This window comes from Periplaneta americana, chromosome 4, assembly GCF_040183065.1.
Source record: "Periplaneta americana isolate PAMFEO1 chromosome 4, P.americana_PAMFEO1_priV1, whole genome shotgun sequence".
Taxonomy (NCBI): domain Eukaryota; kingdom Metazoa; phylum Arthropoda; class Insecta; order Blattodea; family Blattidae; genus Periplaneta; species Periplaneta americana.
Genome location: NC_091120.1, coordinates 132240446 through 132256162, shown reverse-complemented (window position 1 = coordinate 132256162; position 15717 = coordinate 132240446). Strand labels below are relative to the sequence as shown.

Genomic DNA, 15717 nt, shown 5'->3' with positions numbered 1-15717 from the left:
CCTTATTCTCTCTCAGTCAGTCAGTCAGAACCTAGTCTGCGTTTAATTTTCTCCCGAGTGTCATTTATATTTGTTACTGTTGCTCCAAGATATTTGAATTTTTCCACCTCTTCGAAGGATGAATAACATTATTAATATATTAAACAGTAATTTAATAACTAATCAATTAATGAGATTTAAAATAAGTAATTTTATTGCTGTAAGCAGTTCAGATTCGAACTCGATCAACAGAGATGAAAATTTAAGGAAAAAACCTCAAAAGCATACTTTCTCAAGGAGTGATATGCTGTATGCAACTCTGGGGCCATATTACACTTAGTTTTTATCAACAGTATTCTCACTAGAGGTGTTGATTTATCTAGAGAAAGTCAAAACTCAAGTGGGATTTAATTGACTATTACACGAATAGAAAAAAGTACATAAAGATTAGAAGAAATAAATTACTTTAATACAATAAAATATTAATTGACTTACTAAAATTCTATTTCACTAAATTTAACTTCACCAATACGTGTCAACGGAGCCCCATTTTCAGTTAACTATCTATACAGTAAACAAATGACGATTGCAAAGCATGTTTTATAGTACCGTAAAGAATGTGCAGTTTGAAATGTTGGCAAACAAAGAAATAAATTGTAGGGAGGTGATATCAGAAGAAAGTATATAAAGATTAAAAGAAATGAAATACTCAGATACAATAAAATAGATATTAATTGACTTATTAAAATTGTATTTCAATAATGTTAGCGTCCACACCTGTGAAGTAACGGACAGCGCGTCTGGCCGCGAAACCAGGTGGCCCGGGTTCGATTCCCGGTCGGGGCAAGTTATCTGGTTGAGGTTTTTTCCAGGGTTTTCCCTCAACCCAAGATGAGCAAATGCTGGGTAACTTTCGGTGCTGGACCCCGGACTCATTTCACCGGCATTATCACCTTCATCTCATTCAGACGCTAAATAACCTAAGCTGTTGATAAAGCGCCGTAAAATAACCTACTAAAATAAAAAAAATAAATAAAAATAATGTTAGCTTCACGAAAACGTTTCAACGGAGCCGACATTTTCACTTGAATATCTATGCAAGAACCAAATGACGATCGCAAAAAATGTTTTATAGTACCGTAAAAAATTTTCAGTTTTGAAATGTTGGCAATCAAGAAAGCAAATGCTACAGAATTATAAAAAAAAAAAAGTTTGTGAAGCGATAAAAACGAACAAATGATAGGGAAGAGATAAAACTGTAGCGATAAATAGCCATGATTGGTTCAAATACGTCCTTTTATACCGGTTTATTTGTCAAAAGTAGTATGACGTAGTAAAAATGTAGGCCTAATAATCACATAAAAATTATTATATTTGAGCAACTAAACTCGTAAACAAAATTTTCCAAATTCATTTAGTGTAGACCGTCTACAGTTATAGTATTCAGTTATAGATCACAGTAGTGTCTAATTTCGATAATTTGTTAAGTATCTAAAAGTAAAATAGATATGAATTTTGCTTAAGATACCGAAATTCCTGAGCTGGAGAGAGTAGACTGGTTTTGTTATTTAGCATTCCTGATATAATGCGAACACTTAAACACTGCAGTCTGAATTGTCATATTCAATGACATAATCAGAATATAAAATATGCATGACTTCGTGAGACCCGTGATACTAGTGATAGATGCGTGGAAATCAAATTTAATGGAAAGACATTTCTACAATTTTGTAATGTCGAAACTATATGGCACTTCATAAACTTCTTTGTCTAACAAGGAGAGGACATGCTCTGTATATCATCGAATGGAATAAGATTGTGTGAGATGAAAGTACAAGACGTACTATTTAAAGTCATACCTGATATGGGTGGCCAATGACCCCTCGTTTTGAAAATATTGGCTATTGTTTGTGACATACTTCCGTTAGGTGCTCAATAGGAAAGCATTAGCCTGTGTAACACCGTAGCCCATATGGTTGGATGCTAAGTTGTTATCCAGGCAACCTGAGTTCGAATCTAAACTGGTTCTACATTTTTTTTTCTTTTAATAATGATTAATATTGTGATCACAGTTATCTATTTACATATCTATATCATATTTCTCAATGTATTGAATGCTTCATCATGTTTTAAACAAATTACTAATTAACTAACATTGTATTGTAAAGGATAGGCAGTGAAATACTGCTCACGTAGGAAGGTAAGATGTGTCACTGGCGTCTGTTCTATTTCTGTAGCAGCTATTCCATTTCATTTTGTACCCGATTCATTATGATGTTATAAAAACACACAAAACATACATATTTCCTGCACCATGCACAGCAAATGAAAGAAGGTTGTCCACAGTCACACACATTTTTCCGCACTTCTGCTGCGAAACAGATATCCTTCGCATTCACAAACACTTCTCGTCCGTTTATCAATTTTGAAGCATACCACGCATCAGGGGCGGATGCAGGGGGGGGGGGATTAAGGGGATATATCCCCTCCCGAAATTTTGAGAAAAATACGAAATAAGAAACAAAAATAATATTAATTTTAATTTGTGAATGTACATATGAATTAGAGAGTTTTCCACGTAAATTCTCTTTGCTAAAATGTTAAATTCCAAGAACTGCAGGAAGACAAACACAGAGTTCTTACTTCAAGACAGAGAGTCATGAAGAGTATTTTAGGCTTGTAATTTTCCTTCTCTTCTTAGACTATTTCATTAGTCAGCTCAAGGACAGGTTTTTAAATCATAAGGGAATCCTAAAGTCCATACAAACTTTGCTGCCTAAAAACATAGTGCGAGCATCAGATGAAGATTTAGAAACTGCTATTCAGGCTGTAGTAAATCAGGGGCCCAATGATGTTGATGCATCACCAGAGTCTTTCTTCAATGAAATGAAGATGTGGAGAAGAAATTTCCTTGATCAGAAAAATCTTCACCTAATACCTACTGTCTTTATAACATCTTTGAACAGGTGCAATGAAATTATTTTTCCCTGCACTCACAAGGCGCTGAAACTTTTCTGCACGTTGCCTGTAACTACAGCCTAAATGGACTGGCCTTGATGTATATACATAAAAATGTAGCAGTAAAAGCTCATGAAGTACTGATGAAATGTCTAAGAGGCCTCGTCGCCTTCTTCTGTAAATGTCATTCCGTCATTGTTTTTGTATTGCAGTCATTGCAAATGTTAAAATAAAAAAATTATGGTTTATTCAACAACGCTTGCAATTGCCGAGGTTATATCAGTGTCGCCGGTGTGCCGGAACTTTTTTCCTCAGGACTTCTTTTACATGCCAGTAAATCGACTGATATGAGGCCTGTCGCATTTAAACACACTTAAATGTCATCGACCTGGGTTGGGGTAGGACCAAATTGTAAATGTTTGTGACTCGGAAATAAATTATGAGTATATAAACTTATTTTTCTTTACTCCATTTTTACTATCTCCTCAAATCCCTCCCCGAAAAAAAATCCTGCGTCCGCCCCTGCCACGCATATTTCAATATGGCTTTGAATATAGGAACTGACAACTGAAAGTGAATTAAAATAATAATAATAATAATAATAATAATAATAATAATAATAATAATAATAATAATAATAATAATAATAATAATAATAATAATAATAATAATATCAAGCTTTAAAAAATGAGAAGGCATTAGGATTCGAACTCGGGTTGCCTGGATGATAATTCAGCATAGAACCACATGAGCTACGCCCTTACACAGTCTAATGCTTCCCTATTAGGCACCTAACGGAAGTATGTCATAAACAATAGCCAATATTTCCAAAACGAGTCATTATCCACCCATACCAGGTATGACTGTAAACAGTGTGTCTTGTACTTTCATGTCACAAAATCTGATTTAATTCGGTGATATATAGAGCGTGTCCTCTCCTTGTAAGTGTGCCATTCAAATAGATAAGTCTAAGTAGAGAGTTTTAAGAATATAGGTTTCGCGACTTTAGAAATAAGACACGATTTTAAGCTATTTGTAAATCACCCCACCATGGACATAATGAGAACAAATCCACAATTTCAGGTGAAATAAGCGGATTTACAGGTTGACACATCTGAAGACTCAATGCAATTATTTGCCAGGTTTAAATTTATTTCAAATAGAATTTCTTTGTTCATTTCCTGCCAACTTAGCAGCTATGTTTGCATTACCGAACATACACTTTATAGTTTTTTTTTTTTTTCAAGATTTAAAATTGTAAAGAAAAAAAAAACCAGGAGAATACTTACTTGCTCTATTAAAATGTGAAATTATGTTTGTGGCACGGTAAAATTCAGGCATAATTAGAGAATATCATTTTAGAACATTAATACTCATAACATGTAAATTATGAATAATTTAGCAAAACCTGAAGAATGTCGCATTTTGTACACCGCACAGTGTGCAATTTTCCCAATCTAGGTGGACAAAAATCAAATTTCGATTTGTTTAATTAGGCATAAATGAATATGAATTCATGTTCTTTAACATTTGAAGAACGTTGTGATAAACAGCTTTTAGTGTTTTATCAGCGGCAGGCTATATTTAGAAGGTTATGAACAATGAGTTCTTATAAATACTTCTAGCTCCGGTTCAGCCGTAGACAGAGAGGCTTGCTATGTGGGTGAAAAAGAGCCAATTGTTAGTGATTTGTTGTGTTGTGAGACATGGAATCTGTTCAGATAGGTACGATCTTACTAATGTAACTTCAATTACAAGTTTGTAAAGTATTATTCTTCTTACAGAAGGATTTAAACATTACAATTGAAATATATGATATATGTATATATATATATATGTATGTATGTATGTATATATATATATATATATATATATATATATATAATTTTAAAGTTCTCCAAATATAATGTCAGTTTTAGTATATCCGGTCACGTACGGTTATAACCAGGGAAAGGATTTATATGTAAATACATATTTACTTATAAAGCTAATATAATTTATATTTTGCATTATCTTTATGTTTCACAATGTGTAGGGTTGAAAAATCCTACTTTTATTTTCCATATTTTTCCATATTTTAGAGTTTAGTACATATTTTCGTTAATTTCCATATATTTTCCATATTTCATATAAAACAGTCCATATTATATTAGGTTTAACAATAAAACAAAACAAAATTCCATTAACTTTTAAAAATACATTTCAACAATAGAGATTTAAACACATGTTCAGTAATCCCTTTAACATCAGAGTTATTTGAAAATTAGCAGTCCTATCAACAATGGGAAAGTAAGTTACAAAACTGTATTAATTTAATTTAAAATTTTTAACAGACTTCAGTTGTGCAGCTCAACAGTTAAATGCCAGTCAGAGTACACATAGGTTCAGTTTTGTAAATCATACTATAAAGACGGTAAATATGCCAAAAGTACGTCATTCAGTCAATTTAAAATCAAAACTAACAAGTTACATTTCAGAATTTAAAGAAGATGGTTTATCAACTGACAATAAAATATTATTTTGTAATTTGTGTCAGTGTGCAGTATCATCTACACAAAAGTTCCTGGTGCAACAACACATTACAACTAGTAAACATCAGGCCAACAAACAACTAAATTCCAAGCAGAGACAATTGTTTTTAACACAACCAACAACATCGAATGTAAGATCTGAGTTTAACATCGACCTGTGCCGTTCTCTCATCTCTGCTGATATTCCTCTCTACAAACTAAAGAATAAGGTCTTCAGGGAATTCCTTGAAAAATATACTCAACATACAATCCCGGATGAGTCAACACTTAGGAAGACGTATGCTCCATCCATCTACGATGAGACAATACAGAAGATAAGAGATGAAATTAAAGATAGTTCAATTTGGGTTTCCATTGATGAGACTCCCGACAAAGAAGGTAGACTTGTTGGTAATGTAGTTATCGGTTTGTTAAGTGAACAATATTCTGAACGAATTCTTTTACATTGTGATGTTCTAGAAAAGTGCAATAACAAAACTATAGTTAAACTGTTCAACGAAGCTATGGGTATCCTGTGGCCAAAGGGTATTATGTACGATAATGTGTTATTCTTTATTAGCGATGCTGCCCCTTATATGGTCAAAGCTGGACAAGCATTATCTGTTGTATATCCTAAATTGACTCATTTTACTTGTGTGGCGCATGCATTTCATCGTGTGGCAGAAGTGGTCAGAGACAATTTCCCTAAAGTAGATTTGTTGATTTCATCAGTGAAAAAAGTATTTCTCAAAGCTCCCAGTAGAGTTAACGTGTTGAAAGAAATGTACCCTGAAATTCCATTGCCACCAAAGCCAATTTTAACTAGATGGGGTACATGGCTAGAAGCAGTTGAATATTATGCCGAACATATAGACTCTATTAACAATGTTCTCCTTGCATTGGACTCTGAAGATGCAGTCTCAATTGATACTGCGAAAACAGTTACCTGTGACATAAGTGTGAAGAATGACTTAGCTCACATTCAGCATACATTTTCATGCATCATAAAAACGCTCAAAAGTCTCCAAAATAGGCACCTTTCACTATCTGAAAGTTTTGAAATTATAAATAGTACTGTGGAACAACTGAATCGTGGTAGAGGTAAAGTTGCAGATGCAGTAAGAGCTAAGGTGGACACTGTACTTTCAAAAAACCCTGGATATGAAGAACTACAAAAGGTTGTTGCTGTGATGAGTGGTGAATCAACAGTGAAGATTAACTTGGACTTATCCCCAGCAGACATTGTGAAATTGAATTATGTACCAGTTACTTCTTGTGACGTCGAACGCTCTTTTAGTCAGTATAAATCTATCCTCAGAGACAATAGAAGAAGATTCACTTTTCAGCACTTGAAAGAAATGTTTGTAACCTATTGTTATGGTAACAGACAATAAAAATTGTGTTTTGTTGAAACTACATTGGAAGATAAGGTACGTCCATTATATTTTTTGTTTAGTTTGATTAAAATGTACCAATATTTAACGTACATAGTCATTTTTTTATAATTTAAGTCCATATTTAATTCCATATTTTGGTAAAAATCCATATTTAATTCCATATTTTGGTAAAAATAACTACATATATATTTACATATTTCATATATTTTTAGTCCATATAAATCCGTTCCCTGGTTATAACAATTCCTTTACCATTTACTACAGCATCATTTAGAGTGTTGAATCCCTGTTTTAAAGTTTGCGCGTTCTTGCGCATTTATCAGTAATTAATTTTCTTTCAGTGGTGGGGCATACGGTAACTGTTCCATATTTGGCTTAAACAGCAGAAAAGAATCATGGAATAAGGAAGTTTTTAATCACTTGTGAGTGTTTAAGCCTGCAAAATAATTCATATCAGGTTAAAAATACATTTAACACATTTTTATCTAAGCTTAACAAACGCACATTGAATCAGAACGCAAATCACTAGCTGGACAAAATTAATAACTTCTCTGCAGTCCAACAGATTGTTATGAAACTTTGTACATGCCTTACAGGTAACACATGTTTTGTGTACAAACTATGATTATGTTTACACAAGAAGAATTACCCGTTTATAACAGGTGCATTTAAACAAAATTAATAACTTCTCTCCTATCTATCAGAATTTTATGAAACTTTATTTACGATAGAAGTTACAGCTGGAATATTATAGCCTATTTTTTTTAATAGAAAGTCTGATTATGTTTCATAATAGAAACTGCCCCTTTACAGTGGTGCATTTAGACAAAATTAATAAACTGTCTCCTATATAACCCATATTTGCCTAGTGTTACGTTTTCGCAACAATTAACATATGTGTGTTTCTTTTACTGTTACTAGCACAGACGTAAGACAACAATGGGAATTATTAAATCTCTGATTACTAAAGTAGCCACGTTCAATTAGTAGGCTAGCGGTGTCAAAGAGGACGGAAGCTTTGTAGTTTCAATAATTTTAATTATGTCGCGCTGTCCATTGTCGTCGTCAAGTCTTTTGAAGGCCGCTCCAATAACTCCACGCGGAGTGTATAAACCAGAGTTGCAAATTTTAGCAGTGTGTCTTGTTCTAGTTCACAGTGAAAATTAATTATATTACAGTTCTTTAAATAATTAATTTAAAATAAATAATCTAAATAATATAAATAATCTTCAAATTAACTCATGCTTTGAGCAATTAAGCCTAGCCCACATCCATGTTATATTAATATATAGCAGCAACAAACAAGACGTGACAACGTCGCATTTTCATTTTATTATCGGTGCATGCTATAAAGACCTACAAATCTTAAAAGGAATGCCGCTGCCTAATAATTAAACGAGGCAACTTTATATGCATGGTAATGTATTCTTTGTTAGTCACAATAGATCCAAGAAGTTAGGCAACATCTCACGTCTAGAGCATACAATCCTGAAAATGATATCTGTAACAACTTTACAGACATTCAGATATGATACTTCAACACAGGCCGTAGAACAGAATTTTTTTTAATCGGTCATTAAAATGATAAAATTATTATATACAACAGTTGTTTGAACACGTAAGTAGCTCTAAGGTAATTCCGGGAGAGTTGCCGCACTTAAAGTTTTTATCGTTTAAAAATTAAACAAATCAAAGCAGATATTTTATTCATGTGTTATAGCAAGTGAAATACATTAACGTTTTATGTAAAATATGAAACAATCGATAATTCGCACACAATAAGTGGTAAAATAAAAATTAATCAGATACGATATCACTGTAATATACACACATATAGGGGAGAGATGCCCCGTTGTGGTAATTCCAAAATTAAACTATTAATTTGATAAATAACACTCTAAATAATGTTGCTTATTTTATTTTTGCAATAAGTTCATTTTCTCAGCTCATTTTTCAGTGCGACCACACATATGGCACTTAGCCCACATGTTATGCAACTTCTTGCAGGAAAGGCACTGAATCCAATCAAACACTTCCTTCATTTGATAAAATGTTCAAGGCACTCAACAAAGTAGGAACTATTTACTTTATTTCATTTGGCGACATTCTCTTCATATTTTCTCCAAAAGTGTCTTCTATATCTACTAGATTTTGAAGAATTTGACTTTGAGCTTTTTGGAACTAGGAGGCTTTCAAAGATGGTGTTTCCATTTCTATCTCCACCTGTAACGCGTTCTATCGATCGCTTACTTTTCTTCACAGCAAAAAATATTGCTGGCACATAGTTTATTTCATGAAGGGATTTGAAAGGAGTTGCTGTCGCTGAATTTGCCATTGTGGCACTTGAGCCGAAATTACAACTTCTTATCCCGTTATCATTAGAACTTGTAGCCGATAAAGTTTTCTCTTCTTTGAGATTTCCTGAAGAGGCACAGAAAGGAATTCTTACAGCTGTGTTGTTGATTGATGCATCATAAATACTGAAGAGGTGCTCAGGAACTGCATCTGGATTGAAAGGATAGAAACCTCTGGCTCGAAATCCAAATGACCTCTCTATTACTACCAACGCAGCTTTCTAGATGGATAGTCAGGCTTGCTTTTTATAAGCTATCCATTGCTGTGATTCTGTTCTTGAAATAATGCTTGAGAGACTTAAAATGTTAGCGATGAAGAGACTGAAGTGCCTGAGTTGCATAGGTTGGTAGGCAAACAATTGTGATTCATTATCCCCATTCTAGCATTTTATGTTATCTAAATGTGCTGAATGTTCATCCAAAATTAAGAGAATCTTGCCAGGATTCTTTCTTGGAGTAAAATTTTCCTTCAATCGCTTCATAAATAATTCTGATGGAACATAGGACGATTTTGGATTCATATAAACCCCCGTTTCTGCTAGAAATCCATCAAAAAACTTCCATTTTTCCTCTCAAACATTGCCGGTGGAAGAAATGTTCCCTCGGAATTGCAACATGTTATGACATAATCATTTCAACCTTTTTCGCTTGAAGTTAGGACTTGAACATCTTTGGATCCCTTTTTCTCAACCACCTTTCCTTGTAAATTTGTTTAGTTGGATGCCACTTTCCTCTATTTTATGAGGCTTTCCTACAAATTTCCTTCACATAGAGTTGTTTCCAGTAGGTCAAAATACTACTTGTCTCGACATACCTTGACCTCTTCAGAGAGATGGATGATCCTTCTGACTGCCTGAGAGGTAACTCAAGGTTTCACTCTAGGAAGAATTTCAGCCATTGGATGTTTCTTGAAGACTGCACAAGGTTTCAGTCGGTGGATTGTTCTCTAAATAATTCTATAACAATGCGATGCTTTATTAATTCCCAATTCCCAAAAACGTTACAGTAAGATCGAATAAATCTCTGGGATTGCATTGACTAACGTTTGGTCGTGAAATATATCTTTCAAACACAACTTTGGACATCCCTTAAAATTTGGAAGGCCCTCAACTTTGGGCACCTATTGAAAATGTCGCTGCAACAAATTTAGAATACCGGTATTCCTTAAAATGTTCATGGATTTCAACTTTGGACACCTCTTGAAAATATGTGATCCTCTAGCAAGTTTTGGTCACCCTTTAAAATTATTGGCCTCTAATATACAATAATTATATTCTAATATAATAATTCAATTAAAATTCCAATAAATTCAGGAAGGACACTAATAATAATTAGTTATGTACCGTAATATCACTCTTAAGTACATGGGGCGTCTCTCCCTCAAACAGGTGGGGCATCTCTCCCTTTAGCATGACCATTACGCCTTATGTATTTAAGGGTAACCGTAATGGACAATTACTTAATTTTTTTTAGAATGGAGTACAATGCATGTACTTGTCAAATATATTGGATTAAGCAACATATACATAGCCATTATCCCAATTACGAATTTTGAAAAAATATAAATATTATAACGAAGCCTACGAAAAACAGAATTTCCTTTTCCTATTCACTTTTCACACACAAAAAAACGTCACAAAGCTTGCACTGCTTGCCTTCGAGGGTGGTATACGAATTAAACAAATGGTCCCAAGGTCGATTCCTAGGAGGTTTTTAGATAAGGAGAAAAGGAGGGTAGGGCGACTCTCCCCGTGGGGCATCTCTCCCGGAATTACCTTATATGAAATTTATTTTGGTTTCGATATTTCATTTAAAGACATCTTATTAAACCAGATTTTGTTATTTAAAAATTCTAATTTCCTCATTTCAATTGTAAGCCATGGTAGGCTATTAGTTGACCAAAGCTTCTTCACCATTCATGTTTATATTATGACTAGACATCGGAAGTTAAGCCACTAAAAATGGTATTTTAGGCGCCTGAAAAGGCTCCAAAACAACAAAAATGGGGCAAAAAAAAGGCACTGAAATTATATTGAATCACCCACAATTCATAAAGTAAACATCCATAAGACCATAAGTAATTTAACAAAGTACACTGGAAAAGTAGTTTCTCTGTTCTATGGACTTGTTTCACTTGTACTTATTCATCCAAACTTCACGTCCATAATTTGTGTTACAATAAAGAACAAGCAACTTTTCGAGATTAACGCACAAACCTCTGTCACGTTTATTGGACAAAATCAGTGTGACGATGATTAATGTAACAATAATGAGACGTCGGTAGAGCCGCAAAGTCCTACCAGCAAGCACCGTCTTTGTCCACCACAAATTATAGTTGGACTCACCGGGATTCGAAATCGGGTTATCAGCATAGAAATCCAAAGCTTCATGTATTCGACTAATAACTGTTGTTTGTTGTTGTTCAGTCAACCGTACGAAGACAGGTTTGAACCTCACAGGTGACACCAATAAGTCACGACTCATGAGGCAACTAAGCCAGGAATTAATGGAGTAGGTCAGTACTGGAGTCAGGTAGCAGTGCTGGTCGATTCCGGAGTAAGCGAAACAACAACACTGCATTGCATCAGGGTGTCCCATATCTATGGCTACTATAAGAACTGCAACGCAGAAATAAATGCAGTATTTTGAGTGAGTAGTCATATAAAGAAAAGGGCAAAATATGTAGATATGAAAGCAAGAAACGGCAAACAAGGCAAAAAGGGCTAGATCAAACTTTATCAGAATGCTTCATTTCCCATCATTCGTGCACATTTACTAAAAGTTTTTAAATATGAACATTCAAATAAAATAGGCATTTTCCTAAACATCCGATGTCTAATTATGACAAATACACAAATGAAATCTTCTTTTGAACACAGACACCAAGAAAGTGTATGATCTCAAATTGTTAACGAACTACTGAATCACAGAAACTCTGAACTACCGTTCAGTCTTCTATCAGCACCATTCTTACAGTCAAAATCTTGTATATTAACGTAGAATATAAGCCTACATATAATAAAAACGTTATAAATTATTATATCTAATCTTACAAGTTATTAATTTCCTCAAACCTTCTTTCCCTCTAGGACATATTAAATAAATGAACTATTATGAATTTTTTTAATGTTTTAGGTACTATGGGGATTGCCAGAGCTGGTGACGGGGGCTGAAAAGAAGTCTGTGACATCACTTAACAGCCCAGTAGCCCAAGAGTACGAAGGCAAGGCGGAATACAACGAGATATTGTATAAAATACTGACAGCGAAAGCTGAGAAGTTCAAATACTATGCCGATCAGTTCTCCAGACGAGCTGAGGTCTTCCTTAGCAGGGCTAAGTTCCACAGGAAGTCGTCAGATGATCTCCAAACAGAAGCACAACAACATGAAACAAAGGCTTCGGAATTCTTCTCAAAATCAAGATCATCACGAGAGAAAGCCATGGAGCTCAACACCATAAAACTGGATTTTCTTAACAGAGCTAGAAACGAATACATGAATTATGCTATGTCAAAATCCAGATCGCACATAGCTCAAACAAGAGCTCAGAGTTATGAAAATGAAGCAAAACATTACTTCTCATGGGCTGCAAATCTTCTGAGAAGAAGTGAAGAGATTCAGAAAGAAGCGGTCATCCAAAGGAAACATGGAACTGAATCCCAGAAGAAGGCTGAGAAAGAAATAGCCGATTCGGAAGCACACGATAGAGAAGCCAGTGAACATCTGAACAAGGCAAGAATGTACGAAACGAAGGCGAATGATTTGGCGCTGAAGGCCAAGGAAGCTTTCAAATTATACGACGACTTCATTAGCAGTTCTACCAACGAGCACAATACGGGCAGAGAGAAGAGAGTGAGGGCGCTGAATGAGATAGTCGTAGCTAAAGTTTACGACCAGGCCGCCATGGATATGAAGACCATTGCTCAAGTCCAGAATGGAGAATTCACAGAACTAATAACTCGGTCCAAAGCTGCAAGCAAGGCGGCTCAAGTGTACAAGTCCGCAGTGTCGGAAGCCATAGATTCATCTCGTGTAATACAGGATTCGGTTAGACAGAGAGGAAAGATTATATCATATACAGCTTGATTCTACACTAAAAAAAACTGGTAAATATTGATATTGAAACTATAAGTGTTGAGATATGTGGAAAAATTGAATTTGACTTCTAGAAAAGAAGCGGAAATATCAGATAAAACTAAGCGTCGAAAATAAGACGCCCAAAAATAATAAAGTAGCAAACACAATGTAAGTGACGGAAACAAAGCAGTAAAAGGAGAGATCGAGAGAGAATTTCACAAACGATCTGCAATATTAATTGTCTGAAGAAGGCCTGGACACACAATTTTTTTTAATATAAAATTACCTGAAATTTAGAATCTTAAGACTACATTTATTTTTTTTAATTTTTTTTTTGCCTTTTTTAATTCAATCCTTGTTACAAAAAAGAATATAATATAATCTTCTGGATCTACAATAAAATATTTACATCATAATATTTAATTAAGTTCTAATGTAAATAAATAAAAAACAAATAAATAATATTAAACTTACTAGAATTTACATAGCTCTCAATGTATGGTCATATGTCAACTCAAGAAGTAATATACTTAACATGTAACACTAAAGGAAACTTCGATGACGTACTGTTTTTTTGTTTTTCACAAAAAGAAAGATGCCAATTATATCATATTATAAACACAAAAATAAGTATTTAAAATATACATTTTTACAAAAAAGAACAACCTTAAAATTTAAATTATTTAGGACTAAAAAAAGCATGGTACCTGAAATAACAAAACCTGAACTTTCAGACAAATAGTTCTATAAAATTGAGAAAATATCCGAAAATTTTATTTAGTTTTCCATTTAACGTTATTTTCCATTTTTCTTTCCGTAAGTAATCTACAAAATCCAAAGTTATTTCTCGCCATGCGAATGTAAGACAAAATAATAAAATGCGCAAAAATCCAAGAAAGCGCATTATTCCTTATCCTTGGAAAAATATTGAAATCTTTTCTTATTTATAAGTACTTATTTCACCAAGGATAATATGCTACGTTTAAAGTAGTGTAATATTCTTTCATCTTTTCTCCTACAGTCTGTACCATAGCACACTCTGCTAATCTATGCACAATCATATCAGAACGATTACCATTTGGACAGAGATCATCATCCGTCAAGTGAATACGAAAAAGCCTATGACGGGTAGTTATTAGGTCATGAACAACAAAATACCATGTAGATTTAATATCTGTTGATAAAATGAAAAGATTAACACTTATCCACATACGTTGAAAATTAATATATATTCAGTATGCAGTTTGTAAATTCTCATATCAGGTTTGGGCAAATTACTACATATGTAACTGTAAAGAGGTTTTGATGATACACATATATTCTCTGGAATACAGGATCTCTCAGGAACATATTTTTGTATACATGAACATTTGGCCGGAATTTGTGCAATATTAAAATGCAATGAAAAATATATTATGGACATACAATAATTTAGCCACCCAGTGGCAAATGTGAGGTTCTAATTTTATAATATACAGGGTGTAAGGGGTATAAGTGCCATTATTTTAACTGGTGATTGTTCGTGTCATAGGGAAGAAAAATGTCCTCACAATGTTTTCTAATTGCAATATTTAACTAATTATTAAACTTTAAAATATTAGGCTTTGCTGGACGGGGAGGAGGGAGTTTATAAGTACATAGTACAGCTCAAGCGGATACAGACATACCGGTACAAAACAGATGTTCTGTTCTAATGTTTACATAAAACGAGCAGAAAATACAAACTTTCAATCTCGTTAATGGAATTTTATGCTAAATTTCCATTTTATTTAACAATATTGGCAATATTGGTCCATTTTTTTAATTGTATGTCTAAAAAATAAACAGTAATGGTTTACTGCACAAAATCACACGAACTTTTTTAAATGCAACATTTTAATCACTTCCGCTTTCATAAAGCAGTAGGCCTACCATTTTTTAAGAAATTTCTGTTTGTGTGATTTTCGAAACGGGGTAAGAGACTCCTAGTTTCTAATATTAGACAAAAGTTCGCCGATTAAGACAACCTATTCCTGTGAATGTGTGAATGACATTGTAAGCTGTTTATCGAATACCCGGTACCGAACTGCCATCCGCTCGGCAGTAGACCTATGGACAGGGAGAACTCAGCTGACATGTAGGTACGTCTGTGCAGAGTACTGCCTGCTCAACACGTTGCCACGTCTCTCACGCCAGAATATTAACAAATTTACGCATGCAATTTTATTTAATTTCACGAAAACGTAATAGAATGTACAAGTATGTATTTAAAAAGTAATATTAACTCTTTGCTAAATATATCTACTGATATAATTGTTTTCGTAATTACACTAACGATATAAGCTGTATAACGCGAATGAAATGAGAAGAAATATTTTTTTTTTCTGGGAAAACTATCAAGTTTTGACCCTATGTTGTATGGAAATTTTTTGATCCTGTAGATCAGTGGTCGTCAACTCGATG

The 15717-nt window shown here is 33.9% G+C and overlaps 1 protein-coding gene across 1 annotated transcript in view; it reads left to right on the top strand.

The window, feature by feature from the left end:
* Positions 1 to 13874, top strand: part of LOC138698196 (flagellar attachment zone protein 1-like) — a 53862-nt gene extending 39988 nt beyond the window's left edge. The window contains exon 2 of the mRNA XM_069823973.1: positions 12334 to 13874. Coding sequence (XP_069680074.1) covers positions 12334 to 13284 — 951 coding nt within the window. The 3' untranslated portion in view covers positions 13285 to 13874. The remainder of the gene's footprint in view (positions 1 to 12333) is intronic.
* Positions 13875 to 15717: the final 1843 nt, after the last annotated feature.